Source organism: Delphinapterus leucas, chromosome 17 (assembly GCF_059928025.1).
Source record: "Delphinapterus leucas isolate spDelLeu-1000000601 "Yukka" chromosome 17, BTC_Dleu_Yukka2, whole genome shotgun sequence".
Lineage (NCBI taxonomy): Eukaryota > Metazoa > Chordata > Mammalia > Artiodactyla > Monodontidae > Delphinapterus > Delphinapterus leucas.
In genome coordinates, this window is record NC_143145.1 from 76,889,911 (window position 1) to 76,907,195 (window position 17,285).

At 41.9% G+C, this 17,285-nt stretch overlaps 1 protein-coding gene across 2 annotated transcripts in view; it reads right to left on the bottom strand.

The window, feature by feature from the left end:
- Nucleotides 1-4,275: 4,275 nt before the first annotated feature.
- Nucleotides 4,276-17,285, bottom strand: part of NKAIN3 (sodium/potassium transporting ATPase interacting 3) — a 524,566-nt gene continuing 511,556 nt past the window's right edge. The window contains exons 6-7 of one of the 2 annotated variants that reach the window (XM_089899104.1): nt 17,089-17,158; nt 4,276-7,713 (exon numbers count right to left, since the gene is read on the bottom strand). In XM_089899104.1, coding sequence (XP_089755230.1) covers nt 7,704-7,713; nt 17,089-17,158 — 80 coding nt within the window. In that variant the 3' untranslated portion in view covers nt 4,276-7,703. The remainder of the gene's footprint in view (nt 7,714-17,088; nt 17,159-17,285) is intronic. The other variant, XM_089899105.1, reaches the window with a different exon arrangement.

Here is a 17,285-nt window from a genome sequence, read left to right on the forward strand (position 1 = left end):
GCCCTATTAAAAAACAAGTTAAGCATGCCACGTGAATTGCCCCAAATTCCATTCTCTAAAGTTACTTAACTTGGTGCTCTGTAGATTATATTTTGCTTTAAAATGTTTAGCACAGGAAACTGATTTTCTTATTTCGAGTGATGGCAAAAATGAAAAGCTACGGAAGGACCTAAATAATTATTTACAGGTACTGGTTGAATAAATGGGTTAAACGGGACGGTTTAGAATAATAAACACCCTGGACAATGCAAAGAGGAGTCTGCACGACACAGTGCGAGTTATGATGAGGGAACCAGAGAGCTAATTACCATTCACACATAGAACACTCTAGTTGTACCGTCATGACCGGAGTGCAGTAGGAGTGTTGCAATGGTGAGGCTGTTGATTTCACTTTACATAGGAGACCCAAGAAAACTATTTTGTAAAAGTGCATTCAATGAGTGCTGTTTTAGTTTTAAAAGAGATTTAAGATAACAGAAGTGCAAGAGAGCAATTCCCTTTAAAAAAAAAAAAAGTGGTTTAAAAGAAATGAAATTATGTGAGGCAGTTAAAAGATGACTTGAAGCAATTTACAAAATCACTTCCTCAGGAACAAAAGTCTTGAGAAGAGACTGATTATCTGGTAATTAATAGTAAGCTATCTGCTGGCTGACAAAAAAGCATGAGAAGGCTCGACCGGAGCAGATAGAAGTATGTTTAAATCACGAGTCAAAAAAGGAGAAGGCAGGAAGGACTGAGCTGTTCTGTCTTTTAGGAAGCAAAGACTAGTGATCTGAGGTCTGCGATGGTTTTTTGTCCTGAGAAGACAAAGTGGCAAGAGGCAAGCCCACTGGACAGGACTTTCTGATACTCAGATCCAGGAGGAGGGAAGGGGGAAAGGGAGGAGCCACCAGCAGGAACCCAGGGGAAAACCATCATAAGATTGCAGTCAACAGCCAAGGGATGGGTCAGTCCAGACTCGTGACAGCTGATGGCCACCAAATGTGGAGAAAAGAAGGCTGGACCAAAATTTTGCCCAGCAGACCGATGGGATGAGGGAGAAGCCTTTGCAGCTACCAGCCTCTCTCCTCATCTCTGAACCAAGCGAACCAATTGTTGATATCCTTTCAACACTACAGTCTTGCAGAGAAGGAACACATTGTCCCAGGCATCTTCCTTCTTTTAATTCTCGCTCCGAAAAATAATGTTACACTATTTATCCTTCAGGGAAATGGGCCACAATGGTGCATTTTAACAATGTGATTTTAGAAAAGGATGTACTTAGTGAAGTCTGTGTGTAGATGTGTGTGTACAGCATGGATAAGTCACCCAATCTTATCTCAGTGATCAGTGTCAGCTGCCAGATTTGCAGGCACAAGGTGTGAGGAGAATATAACCAACACTTTTCAGTGATGAAAATCACTTCATGGGGTATTGTTTAATGAGTAATACCTGGAAGGTTTCTACCTCTGTTGCTCTGGCTGTCTCCCTTTCACTCACACACACACACACAAACACACACACACACACACACACACACACTCACAGAGCCTAGGAGGAATATACGATAAAATCTAATTACAAAAGCAGGTTACGATTTCCCTCAATTGTATGTTTTCTTAGAGAAACGTACTATCAAGTAGTTTAAAATACACCCTCCCCTCCGTATCCACGGGTTTCCACATCCACGGATCTGGGGTGTCGGTGGGGGGAGGTGACTGTTTTGTTTGCACCGCTTTATTTAAGGGACTTGGGCGTGGAGGATTTTGGTTTCCCTGAGGGCTCCCAGAACCAATTTCTCACGGATACAAAGGGACGACTGTACTCGTTCGTCTCTAGCCAATATTATGTTCTTAAAGAAAAACAGGTGAAAGGAAACACAAGTCTAACTTTTTCTGAGAGAAAATAACAGAAAAGGACCATATACTTTTCACTTGGAAGTCCTTCCCCACCTCCCTAAGCACTGATGTCCATACATATTTGTTGAATTGAATGAAAAGAAAATAATGACACTACTGATCAATTCAGAAGAAAGAGTTGAAGAGTTACGACCACAGAAGAATTAACGTACTTTTGTAGCAGAACAGTGAGAACCAAGCAATACATTAGATTGGTTCTTGAATTTTCAGTTCAATTTTCAGAGAAGGAAAGTTAAAATATACTCTGCGGAATTATGGGAAACATTGAAGTATCTTGTGTCATAGATTTACATTTTTCTTTCTAAAAAGAAAGGCAGAAAGATGAGGTAGAAATTCTCATTTCACAGAGGTGATAATCAATTCCCCACAGTATTGAAGAATATATGTATTTTTCTATAATGTATTATAATTAAAGTAAATAAAAACATTATTCCAAAATATCATGCCCACTAGTTTGAACCTTGTGGCAGAGACTGCTAAGCATTCTTCAATATGCATTTCCCTTTCTTACTAAGAAATGAAGCCCCTAAATTTTAGATGGGTACAAGGCCACCATGAATAAGGACTACAATTTCCAGCTTTCCTTGCAACTAAATTGGGGGTGAACCAAGTAGTGTGTGCAACTTGTGAGACACATCCTTAAATGGAAGAAGCACCCTTCTCTGTCCCTTTTTCCTCCTTTTTAGCTGGAATACAAAAGCAATGGCTGGAACTTTGGCAGCCACCTTGAATCGTGATCTTGAGAATGGCAGGACACATAGTGAAGCAAGACAGAAGGAGCCTGGGTCCCTGTCTCTAGGGAACCCAAATCCACCTCTTTGCTATCTCCAGAATTTTGAAATATGAAGAGACATAGACCTGTATCTTATTTAAGCCACTGTCATGTTTCTGTTCTGTCACTTGTAGGTAACTCTAATCCTAACGAATGTAGACTGACAACGTTGTCTGCCAAAGCAATTCTATGAGAATAACTAGATAGATTATTGGTTTCTTCAAACTGTTTTTAAAAACTTAACTCTGGAGAGCAAAGGAAAAGCATGCCCTAAATGGAAAATGGTCCAATGTTTTCAGTTACTCAGAGAAACAAGAACAATAACCCCAAGTTAAGGATTGATATGTCCAAATCCAAATTGGGTAGAATTTCAAATTTGAATTCTTCCCTCCTTCCTCCCTCCCTCCTCTTCTTTCTCTTTGTTTTCTCCTTTCCTCCCTCCTTTCTTTCCTTCCTCTCTTATTTCTCCTTCTTCTTTTTCCTTAATTTAGTTCTCAGGTTCAAGCCAAAGTATATTCTGGACTCTTCAGGTATTTCATTAAAAATGTTTAGTATTTCATGTGCTACTTGCTCTTCATATGCTTGCAAGTCTAAGGAAGATGATTCATTTATCACCTGACACCAAACTTTTCTACAAATATCAGTATTTAAGAAGCTTTGCCTACCTTCTAGAAATGGCATTTTTTCCTTAGCTCTCAGTAAAGAAATTAAGCTTTTTCAGGATGAAAAGGGAAATGCTGCCCACAAATTGTGAATTTTTTGGGAATTCTGTTTTTTGAAGAATTCTTTATTAATAAATACATTCTTCTAATATTTAAGATCTATCTGCTCCCTTTCTGCACTGCGCACTATGCAGTTACGTGAGTAGTGATTCCCTGTATTAGCTTAACTTTTGGGCATAATATCCTTGAGTTATGGGCCTATTTATCACGAATATTTGAGCAGCGTTCATAGATAGACTATCTGTCAATCAAAGATTACCGATGACTCTTAAATGGGAGGAAACAAGAAAAACAGACATTCAAGGTTTCGAAGTTTGAAAAGATCAATTATTGGTATTGTTTCCTACTTAATTCAGTTATCCATTGAAAGCAGCTACTACCTTGGGCTAAAAGGTCAAGTCAGAACATTTGAATTCTAATCAACTGTAAAAGTTCTCCTAGTTACCTACTACAGCAACTCAGAAATGATAAGCAAGTATTTCCTTCAAGAAATAATTAGCCAGAATGTTTACACCATAGTAGTGAATCCACATTTTGGGACACTATACATTTTAAAATTAGGTATGAAATGAAGATCTGTTTATTCTTGGCAAGATTCCTTTCTAATTTGCCAAGATTGAAAAGAGCAATTTTGGTTTTCACTCGCTTCTCAGTTTAGCAGTCACGATGGTTCTCTCCAGATTTGCAACGTACATTTCAGCTGATGTTGATGAAGACGAATTCCTCTCAATCACGAGCGAGCATCCCATCCATTAAGTGAGACAGATGGCAGCCCTGCCATATTTTGTTAGATCCAGCCTCTTGAAGCTGGCTGCTCCCCTTATTTAGGTCTATAGGAAATAGCAAGGCTTATTTTTTCTGGAGGAAAAAAGAAAGAAGGATGCTAGGCAGGATGTCACGTTATCTTCAAAACAAGTGAGGCAATAGCCCCTCAGGTCGGAGTGAGATGGACATAAGTTTTTGTTTCAGGGACACATACCCTCACACTCTATGGCGGGTGGAAGGCTAAGATACTTGTGGATGTACTAGCTTAGAGCTTTTCCTAAGAGACGTTCTGGATTTCTCTGATCTAGGCAGTTCCACACCCCAGTATGTCTTCTGTCCCTTGGGAATTCTCTAACCCTGTCAACCACTGTAATTCCATTGATTAACTTGTGCTGCTTTGAAGGTAAAATCCCAGCTGCCTGTGACTTCACACACTTTTCTTATCTTTAAGAAAAGTCATTGACCAAGATAGAAGACACGGCCTGGGGCAGGGTTGGGCAGGGTTCACAAGACACGATGCCAGGATGGTTCAAAGAGGAAAAAACCTGTGGTTTTAACTTTCGTGTCTCCATTCCAGTCAGCACTAGGGGCTCATGGGCACTGGGGGACGCATCTCCAGCTAAATCGAGACCACTTCTGAGGAGAGCGCTGGAACCTGGAGTTGGACCATCTTTTAGGATGAGGAGATGGTAGCAAATGAATACAGGCTAAATATACGAGTTGCTCTGACCAGACACACACTTTGCATACAGAGAAGCCAAGATTCAGCAAGAGTGTAGATAGAGTGAACATGTTTTTGTCGAAAACCCTGCTGCGTGATGCACGGTGCAGCGTACATTCCCTAAAACAGGAGGCAGAAGCTGCAAAACCTGGGAACTCTCACTGCTAAGAGGCAGCAAGCTGGACAGTGCTGTGTTGGAATTACCCGGATCAAGGGGTGGCTGCTGAGTGTTACCGCCAAGCCTGTGCTTCTTTTCATCCCTTGGTCTTAAGTAAGCAGAACCTCTAAAGACTGGCCAGGAAGAGGAGAGGCAGGGAGGGGCCCAGTGGGAGGGACGGGAGATGGGAGATCTATCTGACTTGTTTCTGATGAGTGGCAAATTTTCTGGAACTTTAGAGTTACCATTATGGATTGCTGGGATTGGGGATTGAAACAGTTATAACTTAAATGAAGAAAGATTAAAAACTAAAAACACACGTACCATATTAAGTAGTTGCCTATATTGAATATCCATAGAAAGATCACTAATGTGAGGATTTCCTCCTCAAATCTGCAGTTAGACAAGATCTAGGACCCTGCAGTGCATTGTAGAAGTATGTTCAAATTTATACGAAGGTGAAACAGCAACACTAGTTAGTGTGGTACTGTTTTGTGAAGTTTACTGTGTTTTGTTTGTGCGTGTGTGTGTGTGTGTGTAATGAAATGACAGTTTAAAATATTTAAATGTTATTTTTACTCATCTGTCTTACTGATTTTCTACATTTTTTATATGCTATTAGTTTTCTCCATAATAATATGTATTCGTCTTGGAATTTGAATGTAAAAGTTATTTTTAAATTAAGAAATGCAGTGTTTAGTGTATACTATTTCTAATCTCTTAAATATGGGCAATTTTTTCAAGCTACTTTTTAGAAAACTTGGAAGAGTTTGGGGTTTGCATGGGCTTTGCACAGCACTTGAATGGGTAACAAGAGCTCCGGACAGGATCCAACTTGTTGTTCTGACATGACAGTGGTAACTGCCTCTTTCAATTGTGGCATGCTTCACAGTTTACACAGTAGTTTTTATATTTTCAGCTAATCCTCACCTTACCCTTGGGAGGGATTGTTGTTCTACTTTACAGATGAGGAAATCTCCAGGACCGAGATGTCTAACACTGCCCAAGTCCACAGTGGTGGGCTGGGGACCCAACCTTCTCCCCCTTTTGCCCTCCGGCTTCTCCTTCCTTCGGTCATAGCCTGTGCCCTCTGTATACAGCAGGGCTTCGGACAAATCACCAAATCCCCTAGGCTCCAGCCCCCAACTGTACAAGTCGGCTTGGACTGGCCCTTCTCCCCAGTCCCTGCTATCTCCTCTTCATTTTGAATTTGGGTTTATTCAGTGGAATGAAAAGTGATGGGATTCAGTGAGTGTCAGCTGACTGACAGGGCACAGCCCAGAGGCTGTGAGTACAATAGACCTCCGGAAAGCCTACGGTGTCTGTCATGAACTGGAAGGAACCAGGGCCAACTTTATTGCATAAATTCTGATTCTTAAAAGAATCTTATAAAATATATGGGCTTCAAAAGAGAAGAAGGAAAATAAAAACCTCTACACACATACAAAAAATTGGACACAATTTAAGATGGTTTGTAGACCGACTTAGAGATGTATGGGCCAAGTTAACTTCTGGATTAAATACTGCACGTAGACACAATTTCGGGCCCTATAGGAGGCCTCATCTTGGTTGTTACACAAAGTGAGCAAAGCTTATTTTGATATGGGAAATAATAATTGAAAGATATGAAGGAAAAAACTGTGATATGTTTTCAACAGTCCTTTTCCCATGGAATATTGTTTCCCATATTACTTTCTTGGTTCTTGGGATGGGGTAGGAGAAAGAAAAGTTGATTCAGAACAAATATAAACATCTTCTTTAGAAGTATTATAGAGAATTCCACACTATTTTAATACTTTTTGGAATATCTTAAGAGCAACATTCCTGATCACAGATTTCTGGTTGTGATTTCTGTCCCATAAACCTATAAGCTGTATATTTAGGTCTGACGCCAGTGTCAGAACTGGGAGAAAGGGTAGAAAATCTGAACCTCAGAGATACCAGATTCCCTCCAAACGGGAAAGGTGTTCTGGTCATTTCACTCTTTCATACGCCCGTGATATATATTTTTTCAGAACATAGGAAGAACGAGATATCATGCAAGCATCTGAGCATTTAGATTGCCATAATATGATTCTGGGTTTTGGAAAGTCGAGAACAAAGGAGGACTCTCTATTTTGTCTGTGGTGTTGAAAAAATGATCTGTACTCAGTCTGAAAGCCCCATCCACCATCTGTACCCATTTGTCATCTGTCACCGCATCTAACTTCCTGCCGAGGAACCCCGGCTAACGTCCACTATGAGAACTCCCGTCAGGCCTGAGATCACCGCAGTCAGCAATGGGGACTTGACATCTCAACTGCACAAACCCACATTTCTCTTAGAATTGACTGTGGAAAGCCTTCACAGAATGTTTCTCATTTTGCATGCCTCACATTAAATATTGTTAAAAGATTAAAAACCAATTTTGGGGTACAATTTACAAGTATTCATGTAAGAAGGAAATGACTAAAAAAAACACCCACCCAAGCACCTACAACTCATCTAGCGAACAATGCTAATAACACATAGGCCGTGCCTGGAGAACTCTGTGATTCGTGGGAAAGTGGGAGGTATAGTCCATCCTCTGGAAGAAAGTGAGACGTGTCAATGCAGAGAGGTGCTGTCATTGGTGCTTTGCTTCCTAAGTCAAGTTCAGCAGCCGCATTTCCAGAGTCAGCGTCATTACTTATTTCGACCTGAAACAGAAAGGATGAAGTGCTTTAAAAGACTTCAAAATTGAAAACCAAATTTCCTTTTTATTCATCCAGGCTTTTCAAAAGGCAAAATGTGCCTTCTGCTGTCTGTGCCCGTGGCGGTAGCAATAAGCAAGCAAAACACCTGGGCTCCCTGCTTTTCAGATCAGGGTGGGGCAAGCAGGTGTAAACGTCAGAGGGGAGGACTTGCGGTTTCCTGGGAAAGACGTGTCAGCCACATAGCAAATGGGGAGTGATGTAAAGGTATTGCCTTTGGTGGCCCTGGGGTAAAGATGACAGCGTAGTATTACGTCTGCGAACCGCTAGCTACAGCCCTAGCCTAACCTTCCTATAGCCTTCCGTTGGCTGACTGCTGAAGAACCATCCAGGTCTGGCTTTCATACCACCTATGGCCCTTACATAATCCCACCCTGTGATGGTTAATTTTAAGTGTCAATTTGGCTAGGCCATAGTACCCGGATATTTGGTCAAACACAAGTCTAAAAGTCACTGTGAAGGTATCTTTCCTTTTTTTTTTTTTAGAAGAGATTAACATTTAAATCAATAGACTGAGTAAAGTAGACTCCCTCCATAATGTGGGTAGGTCATGTTCAATCAGTTGGAAGGCATTAAGAGAAAAGACTGAGGTCCCCGGAGGAAGAAGGAATTCTGCCTCCAGACTGCCTTTGGACTCCAGATGCAGTGTCAACTCTTCCTGGGTCTCTAGTGTGCCTGCCTACCCTGCAGATTTGGACTTGCCTGCCCTGTGATCACATGAGCGGATTTCTTAAAATCTCTCTCTCTCCAGACACACACCCTATTGGTTCTGTTTCTCTGGGATACACACTCTCATCTCCAGTCATTCTTGTCTCCACACATTTGACAAAGACTCTGTGCATCTTCCTGACTCCATACCAGGTGGTAAGCGTTTGGAACGTGAGGGCTTTGGCTCTAGCATCTTCGTACAGTATCAGCCTCAACACAGTGTCTGCTATATAGTTGGCACCTAATAAATATTTGTTGGATACTTTTGTTTCTCTCTTGTGAAAAGTCTTAGCTGATCCAAACCTATTCATCTCTGAGGTTCAGTTGAAATCTCTTCTCCTCCACGAAGATTCCACTTCTACCTCGGCCGTGTTGTTTTCTCATCCTGCTAATGGCAATTCTTATGCTATCAGCTGGACCCCATGTGTAGCGAAGGGCTTTCAGCTTCACAACTAATTGTGCACTGATTGTTTCACTCAGGTATGTAAGTTTTTTCCTGCCAACTAAATTATAAGCAGGGTGCCAGTGGAGACGGTGTTTCATACTTATTTTATATCCGCATCCAGATATTCTCTTCCATTAACTCAGTTCAGTGACTCTATGGCTCGGAATGGACTTTTTCATCGTAATTTGAAATAGCTGAAAAAAATGTTCAACTTCCCAGTTTCACTTTTTGGAAGCCACTCTTCTCCCTGTAAATTCTGTTCCCTCCTCACCCCTCAGGGGCGGGAGCCCTGCAGTTCTCTCCTTATCACTTATCACGCTTTCTCTGCTCTCCTATTTCTCTACATTCTGAAAGATGTAGCCCAAATATCTAGCCCTTTGACCCCACTGAGTTGAACAAGGATTTAAATGGAAAGATAAAGGGATGAGATTATAATGGTGGGATTTTTATAGTTTTATATAACCTTTTACTCCGAAGGAAGATTCAAGTTGTGGAAGTTTATTCATCCATCCAACAGGTGACTCTTCTAGAATGGGATAAGGCAGCAGGGGAAGGCGTTTTCTTTCTTTGTTAGTGATAGTATTGGTGGGCGTCGGGGGAACGTCTAGGTACCCACTACATTTATCTTTCACGTCACCTCTACTTATAGTTACTATTTTCTGCTTTGGGGCTTTAGCAACACGGATTGGAAAAGCTGCGAAGTAGGCTGAGCCTGTCCCTATGATGCCAGGTAGGAATGCTGGAGTGTTACTTCAGGCATTGGGAAATACGTCTGCAAGGAGTTTTCTAATAAGACAATGAAGCAACTGGGAGAGGAGGCATTGAAAGGAAAGCCTATTGACCACTCTGCCTTAGGTTTTATTAACAGATGGATTTTTAAAAGTCAAACATACACACACAGAAGTAAAGAGAATGGTATTATGAATCCCTATGTTCTCAGTATCCAGCTTCAACTAAAATAAAAATTATTTAATTAAGTTTCATGTAGTCACCACAACTTTATTATTTATTTTTTTGGCTAGAGTATTAAAAGCAAATCCTAGACGTCATGTCTTGTGTGTCACTCATTGGCACATCTCAGTGATGATTCCCTAACTCGGTGATTCTTCCTAGCCGGGGACATTTACCAGTTGTTTGCCACAATTTGGCCGTGTGTGTGTGCGCGCGCGCGCGCCCGCTACTGGTGTCTAGTGGGCAGAGGCCAAGGATGTTGCTAAATATCCCAAAATGCACAGGGCAGCCCCTACTACAAAGAATTATCTGGGTCCAGAGTTAACAGTGCTGAGGTTCAGAAACTCTGCTCAAGTGATAAAAAATTTTTCTTCTTTTGTTAAAACCTATTTATTAGCATATCTATCAAAATAGGCAACAATTCCTTAATATCGTTTCCCGTCCAGTCCATATTTGCATTTCCCCAATTGTCTAAAATCATCTCATTACAGTCGGTTTGTTGAAACCAGAATCCAAACAAGGTAAACACACTGTATTTGACTCGTATGTCTCTTAAATCCCTTTTAAATGGTAAGTCCCCCCTCCCGCTTTTTTTTCATTTGCCCTGTACTATTTCCCACATTCTAGAGTGGCTGATTGCTTCCTTGTGGTGAGATTTAACTTATTGTGTTATTCTTGTATTTTCTACACTTTCAGTCCAAGATCAGTCAGCCCAAGATATTTCATAGATGGTGCTGTGCCTTATTGCATCACCTCTGGAGACATGGAATGTCTAGTTATCACTCTTTTAATGATGGATCAATTAGTCTGGGTAGAAGAGTTTGAGTTTTGGGATCCTTAAGATCATTTTTTTGGGCAGATTTTGTAGGTATGTTGGCAGTTACCTGAGGGTACCTACCCTCGAGGCAGAATGAAATCAAATGATAAGATAGTGTTGTTATTTCAAAGTGTGTCTCCTGATAGGCCTGTCATTGTCTCTTTTTCTATTGCTTTTTTAAGTCTCTCTGTCACTTCCTGTGTGTGTGTGTGTGTGTGTGTGTGTATGTGTATGTGTTCTTGACTCTGTGTTTTGTACATTCTTTATTATGTCTTGTTTCTTCCCAGAACCTGTCATAACATGAGGATTATATATATTTTTGATGTAACTATAAAATGAAAAATATATATTAAATATAAAATTTGGTTTATCTTCATTACCTTTAAGTTTAAAATCAGTGTATACTTTCTCTTGGGAACAGGTGTGAATGAAGTTACTCTTGCTTATGCTGATGCGTTTTTTTTCGGGGGGAGATGCTCCGTGTCTCCACACCACTACAGAAATCTACTTTCTTCTCATTGACATCAATGACAAGTACTGAGAAGAATCCTGAGATTCTGGGAGAGACAGGAATTGACAGCTTCCCTGGGGGGGGCACCGTTTAGATACGAGCTTTCTCATTTTGGAAAAGGCTTTATGTGCTTCACAAGGCAGCACGAGGACCGGGCTCCTCGAGGCTCTGGGGGCAGTGCGTGAGGCCGTGTGTCAAACGAGAGGGTCTTTGTGTCCCCAGTGAGGATGACTGACCATCAGTTGTGGAGGCCCTCTCGCGTGTGGCCGGCTGCGCGGTTGGTGGCCTCGTTCCATCCTAGCAAGGACAATGGTGCATGAACTGGCCAGTGTAGGGATGAGTCACAACTGCGGGAACCATATAAACACAGCCATCTCACTGCTACTTGGTCAAATAGCTACACATTAGGTGTGTTCTTACATTGTCCCTAAAATAGTATAATCATTTCCTAGGATGGATCAAAAAGTCATGAATGCCAGTGACAAAGGGAAGGCTCCCCAAAGCCAGGGAGAGCGGTGAGCCCTAAGTGCTGTAAGTGCCCATCTTTCCAGGGACTGATGGTTGCCCTCAGGCAACAGAACTGCACCCTCAGTAATGGGAAAAGTGAGCCGCCATCCTATGAGCAGGTCACAGACACCTGGCTCTGCGTGCCACAGGGACAGACACATAGATAGAGGGATAGGAAGGTGTGAAAGCCAGTCAAGAACAAATGAAAACAGGCTATAGCCAGAGAGCTATCATTTTATTAGTCTTCAGGCGGCTGGTCAAGACATGGAGGAGGGATGGGGTAAATGATGGTTCCCCATCGGTGTTTATTGGTTGTTAAATCAGGGTTTGAAAGCACATCATTCTCACCTCCGCATCTCCCACACACACCCACACACATCCCTTTGATTTGTCCTCCTGGCTGGTTTTTAATGTAGATTTTGTACATGCAGAATGGCCTGGCACCGACTTGTAAGGATACTGATACAAAACACCCGTTCTCAGGAAAGAGCGGAGATGGATGTGACCATGTCTGGTTCCGTCCAGCAGCCCGATCGTCAGAGGCGGATGCCCTCTGAGTCTGGGCTGTGAGGGGTGGAGGTCCAGTGGAGCTGACGGCAGTGCCAGCCTGAAATGGGGGGCAGCTGCGTCTGTGTTCTGGTACTTGGTTGCAATAGCAGACACTCTGTCAGCGGTGACCACAGAGCATGTAACAATTTTTGTGAAGAAAAATTAGCCTCCTGCAAAGGCAATCAGACAAGTCAAGATACCAGAGAAAAGTCAAGTTCTCATTTGGAAACCTTAGAAAAAGATTGGCTAAAAGTAACAGGAGAAGCTTTTTTCATCACGTCTTTCTTAACTGCAGTCACAGGGTGTCTTCCTCATGGAAATTTCTCCTCATGGAAATTTCTAGCATCATCAGATCTCTCTACTTCTCTTGTGAAACTCAGTCCTGAGATTCCACTGCTGTCTTTCTTTGATAAGCTGCCTGGGTCTAATTATTTTTATGTGAAGAGTTACTGCTACATGCAGCTTAATTGTCCCACCACCCGGTTGCTAACCATTATGATGATTTTGACAAAACTTAAAGTAATTCAGTTGCTCGCTCTGACATCACTCCCTGAATATCTGTATCTCTTTCAGAGCTGCGTGGATTTATGCCAAGCTATGCTTCTTCCTGCTTCTGTTAGCCCCTCCCTCTGGGGTAGCTGCTGCTTCCACCGTGAGCTGCCGCGGAGGTGTCCTCTTCAAAGCCGCTGATGACCAGGTGAGCAGCCCTTGTCCTGACCGTTTCCCCATTGTGAAAGGTGGTGTAGGAGCAGCAATGGAGGAGACGCTGGCAGAGAAGCAGGATGTACTTATGTTGAGAGTTACAGCTCCCTCATTTGCAGCCATGGCAAGACAGTGGTCCCCAGAACAGGCTCCCCTTGACCCGTGTGTCACGTATCCCCAGGCCAGACCCAGACAACAATCAATCACTGGAAGCGTCTCCATGGCCTTAGGCATAAAGGATGCCATTGTTTAGATGGTGCAGCAATGGCTGCTGAGGACCTCAGAGCATCCCCACCAGGAGCCAAGGTTCCCTCGCGGCTTAAACATCTGCTTCCTCGTAGGCTGCTGACTTTATGTGAGAATGGGGGGGACGGCCAGACTAGATATGCGCAGCTTTCCACTTTCCCCGCTGCAGCGTGGCCTCCATGCGGGGGACGTTCGTTTTCTTCTTCTGCTTTTGATAAACTCTTCATCGTCTTTCCAACATCAGCTCGGGCATCATCTCCCAGTGGTGCCTTCTCTCCCCAAGTGAGAAGTAAACGTTCCCTCTTCTGCAAAAAATTGCCTTGGGGACGTTGTTTTGTATCTACTTATTTCTATGTAGGTCTCCTCTACTAGATCATTCACGGCTGGAGGTCAAGCCCAAGTATTACTCATCTTTGTATCTCCAGCCCAGGGCCTGGTACACATGTTCTGAGTGACCAAGAAACAGTTGTAAATGGAAGTAAACCAATTTATGTAACCAGTGGGTCTTGATAGCTTGGTGCCATTACTTTTTTTTTTTTTAATTTAAATATAGTTGATTTACAATGTTGTGTTAGTTTTCGGCATATAGCGAAGTGATTCAGATATACGCACACGCGTGCACACACATATGTATATACCGCTTTTCAGATTCTTTTCCATTATACGTTATTACAAGATATTGAATATGGTTCCCTGTGTTATACAGTAGGTCCTTATTGCTTATCTGTTTTATATATCGTAGTGTGTATCTGTTAATCCCAAACTCCAAATTTACCCCTCCCCCCCTTTCCCCTTTGGTAACCATAAGTTTGTTTTCTGTGTCTGAGTCTGTTTCTGTTTTGTAAATAAGTTCATTTGTTGATGCTGGTACTTTAAAGAGAGACAAAGCATGAAAGACCAAATCCACGTGTGAACTGCCTCACATCACATCACCCCAGTGCACATATTCACACCCAGTTGGACTGTGGGCCCTGGAAAAGTGCACTTTATGATTGCGAGCAGTGACACAATCAAACACAAGAATGAGGGCTCCCTGTACAAGTCTGCAATGAATGTAACCACCCATCTGGAGTTGAAAGTTACCCATCTATATCCATGTTCCCAGGAATATGATAAAGATTCTCCCGATCTCCTTCATAAAGTGGCTTCTTCATAAACCTGGCTTTGTACTCTATGGAACTTAGAGCCTTAACGAAGGTTAAAAGCCAGGGTTCATGCCCCCTCTAACGATTTAGTTCAGAAGATTGGCTTTTCCTCCAGTCTTGCTGGTACAATGGATGTGGCATCCCTGAGCTGGTTACAATGGAATCCAATACAAAGGCTTTTATTAAAAGAAATCAAGCAGGCTGGTTGATGCCAACTGGATAAACTCTGCCATATTTGCATACCTGAGGGGGGCACCCATTGACCTCTTAAATTGTTTCATGCACAATGATTTTAATTTGGGTTTAGTTTGATCTTGCCGATTCCTGCTCCCTCCATGGTTGAAAGGCATTCCATATTCATCTGACATAATGATATGCATCATCTATCAAAGTAGAAACTTGTTCTCTTGCTTTCTGCAGCCTGTAGTGGAAGCCACATTCAGCTGAAAAGGTGTGGGAGGTCAGCAGTGAACAGGGGAGTTGAGAAAGCCCTTTGGTGCAACTAGAGATTATCATACTAAGTGAAGTAAGTCAGAAAGAGAACGATAAATACCATCTGATATCACTTATATGTGGAATCTAAAATATAACACAAATGAACCTATCTACGAAACAGAAACAGACTCATAGACATAGAGAACAGACTTGTGGTTGCCAAGGGGGAGGGGGGTGGGGGAGGGAGGGACTGGGAGTTGGGGGTTGGTAGATGCAAACTATTACATTTAGAATGGATAAACAACAAGGTCCTACTGTAGAGCACAGGGAACTATATCCAATCTCCTGTGATAAACCATAATGGAAAAGAATATTAAAAAAGAATGCATATATGGGTATAACTGAGTCACTTTGCTGTACAGCAGAGATTGATACAACATTGTAAATTAACTATACTTCAAAAAAAAAAAAAAAAAAGGAGAAAGCCCTTTGAGGAGGGAGTGGAGTTGATCAAAGCCTTTTAGGTAAACTTGCCGGGACGTTTCATGTGTTCTGGATTCACAGAGATTGAAGGGACTTTAGGAAACAGAGACAGAAGTCACTTGCCTCTGGGCCATGCCACAGGGACACCCTTTTCAGGCACATGGATACACGAGTGTCATTTAAGAAAGGAGATTCCATTACCGTCAGTAATCAATTGGCATTTTTTAATAACCTCCCCTAATAGTAAGATCTTTCTGACATCTGACCGACATCTTTCATACTGCAATTTCTCTGCTGAGTTATATTTTTCACAGTGGAGATGAAAGACATCATCCATCATCCTCTTTTCACATAACAAATATATAGAAGACTCTCTAAGTCACCGCTAGGCCTTGTTTCAGTTCTTTTCTCACTTCCAGTTGCTCTGATCATCTTTGTTATTGTCACAATCCCTGCCAAGTTCCCCACATCCACAGATACCCACTTCTGGAGTGGATCATTTATGAGCACTCAGTAGCATGAGTAATGAGGTGACTGCTGCTTGGTCCTGGAACGTTATATGGGGTGAATGTATTTCCAGATTAGGTTGGCTTTAAGAAACCAACATATATTTAAACATCTCTCATGTGACAGGCACAGTGCTGATTTGTGTAGCCTGTGAACTGTGTTTCCTTCAGCTCATTCTGCTGGAATCGAGTTAATTCCACATGGGGAGGTGGAGTAACCAGTGCAGGTTTCTCAGGGCTTCCGCCCCAAAGAAGCTGGGGAAGGGGGTACAGATTTGGGCAGGAACCACTGTGGCAAAGAGGCAGCTGACGAAGACTTTCATGCGTGTTTCTTACACCAGTGACTGCTCTCCAAATTTCCTCTGTCTCCATGAAATTACAGAGCACTGAGCCAAAAGAATCGGAAGGTCGTCCGAGCAGGTCCACAGTGTCATGTTGAGGGAAAGACCCCAGCTCCATCACTGGCTACTTGATAGATTTTGGGAAGGTTGTCTATCATCTATGAACCTCATAGATGTAGTAGTCTATTTATAGAATGGACTACGAATTAGTACATTACAGTAGTTTCATGAGGATGAAGTGAGATAATAGACGCAAAGTGCACATGATATCTATTATTTTATACAGTGGTCTATTTGCTACTTAGAGTTTTCTAGGAATGGAGTCATGGTATCTATTTTCTTGTCTTCTAGTATTTTATCAATCAAGTGACCATGATTCCTTCCTTATACTCAACTGAAATCTGTCCAGTTTGAGGTGTTTTTGTTGTAGTTGTTGACTTCCTTCCGGTTAGTCAAATATTTGAGTACTAGGCACAGTCATGGGAAACTTTACAGATGCTCTACATACCTTATCCCATTGAATCCATCCTCCCTCCTCCACCTATGAAACTAGAGACCAGGTGACAGAACCAAGTCTCAGAGACTTCAAGGGAGGCCCCTGGGACCACACAGGTAGAGCATGGATCCCAACCTAGTCTTTCTTCCCTTTTCCCTTGCCCCCAAGACACATATTAAGTTTCTCTTTTGTAGACTAAATCATCCTTTTTTCCCTTCAATTTGGCAATCAACTACTGATAAAAAAAATAAAATAAAACTATCACTTTAGAAACATAAACAATGGTACCGACTTCAAATCCCTTTTGGAATGAAAAATAATAATGATAATGTTGGGTTACATGTGAAAGGTGTGTTTCAAATATGAGTGGAAAATTAAACCAATGATTAGTAGTGGTAGGTCCAAATTATTTCAGGTTTGGTTAGTTTTGGCCAGGTTAGAAGGATTAATATTTTCCATCTCATCACACCTTTACTTACAGATGAACAGGCTTTAACTCAACATGATCCTGGTAGTAGGAGTGTGCATCAAGTCCACCTATGAAATCAACTGAAAATACAACATAGCCCAATATGAATAAATGTGCAAACTCATATAATACTAGGCGATTTAAAAAGAACACATAAAAATAATATTAACAAAAATATCTGCCTATCACAAAAATGGAAGAATGTGT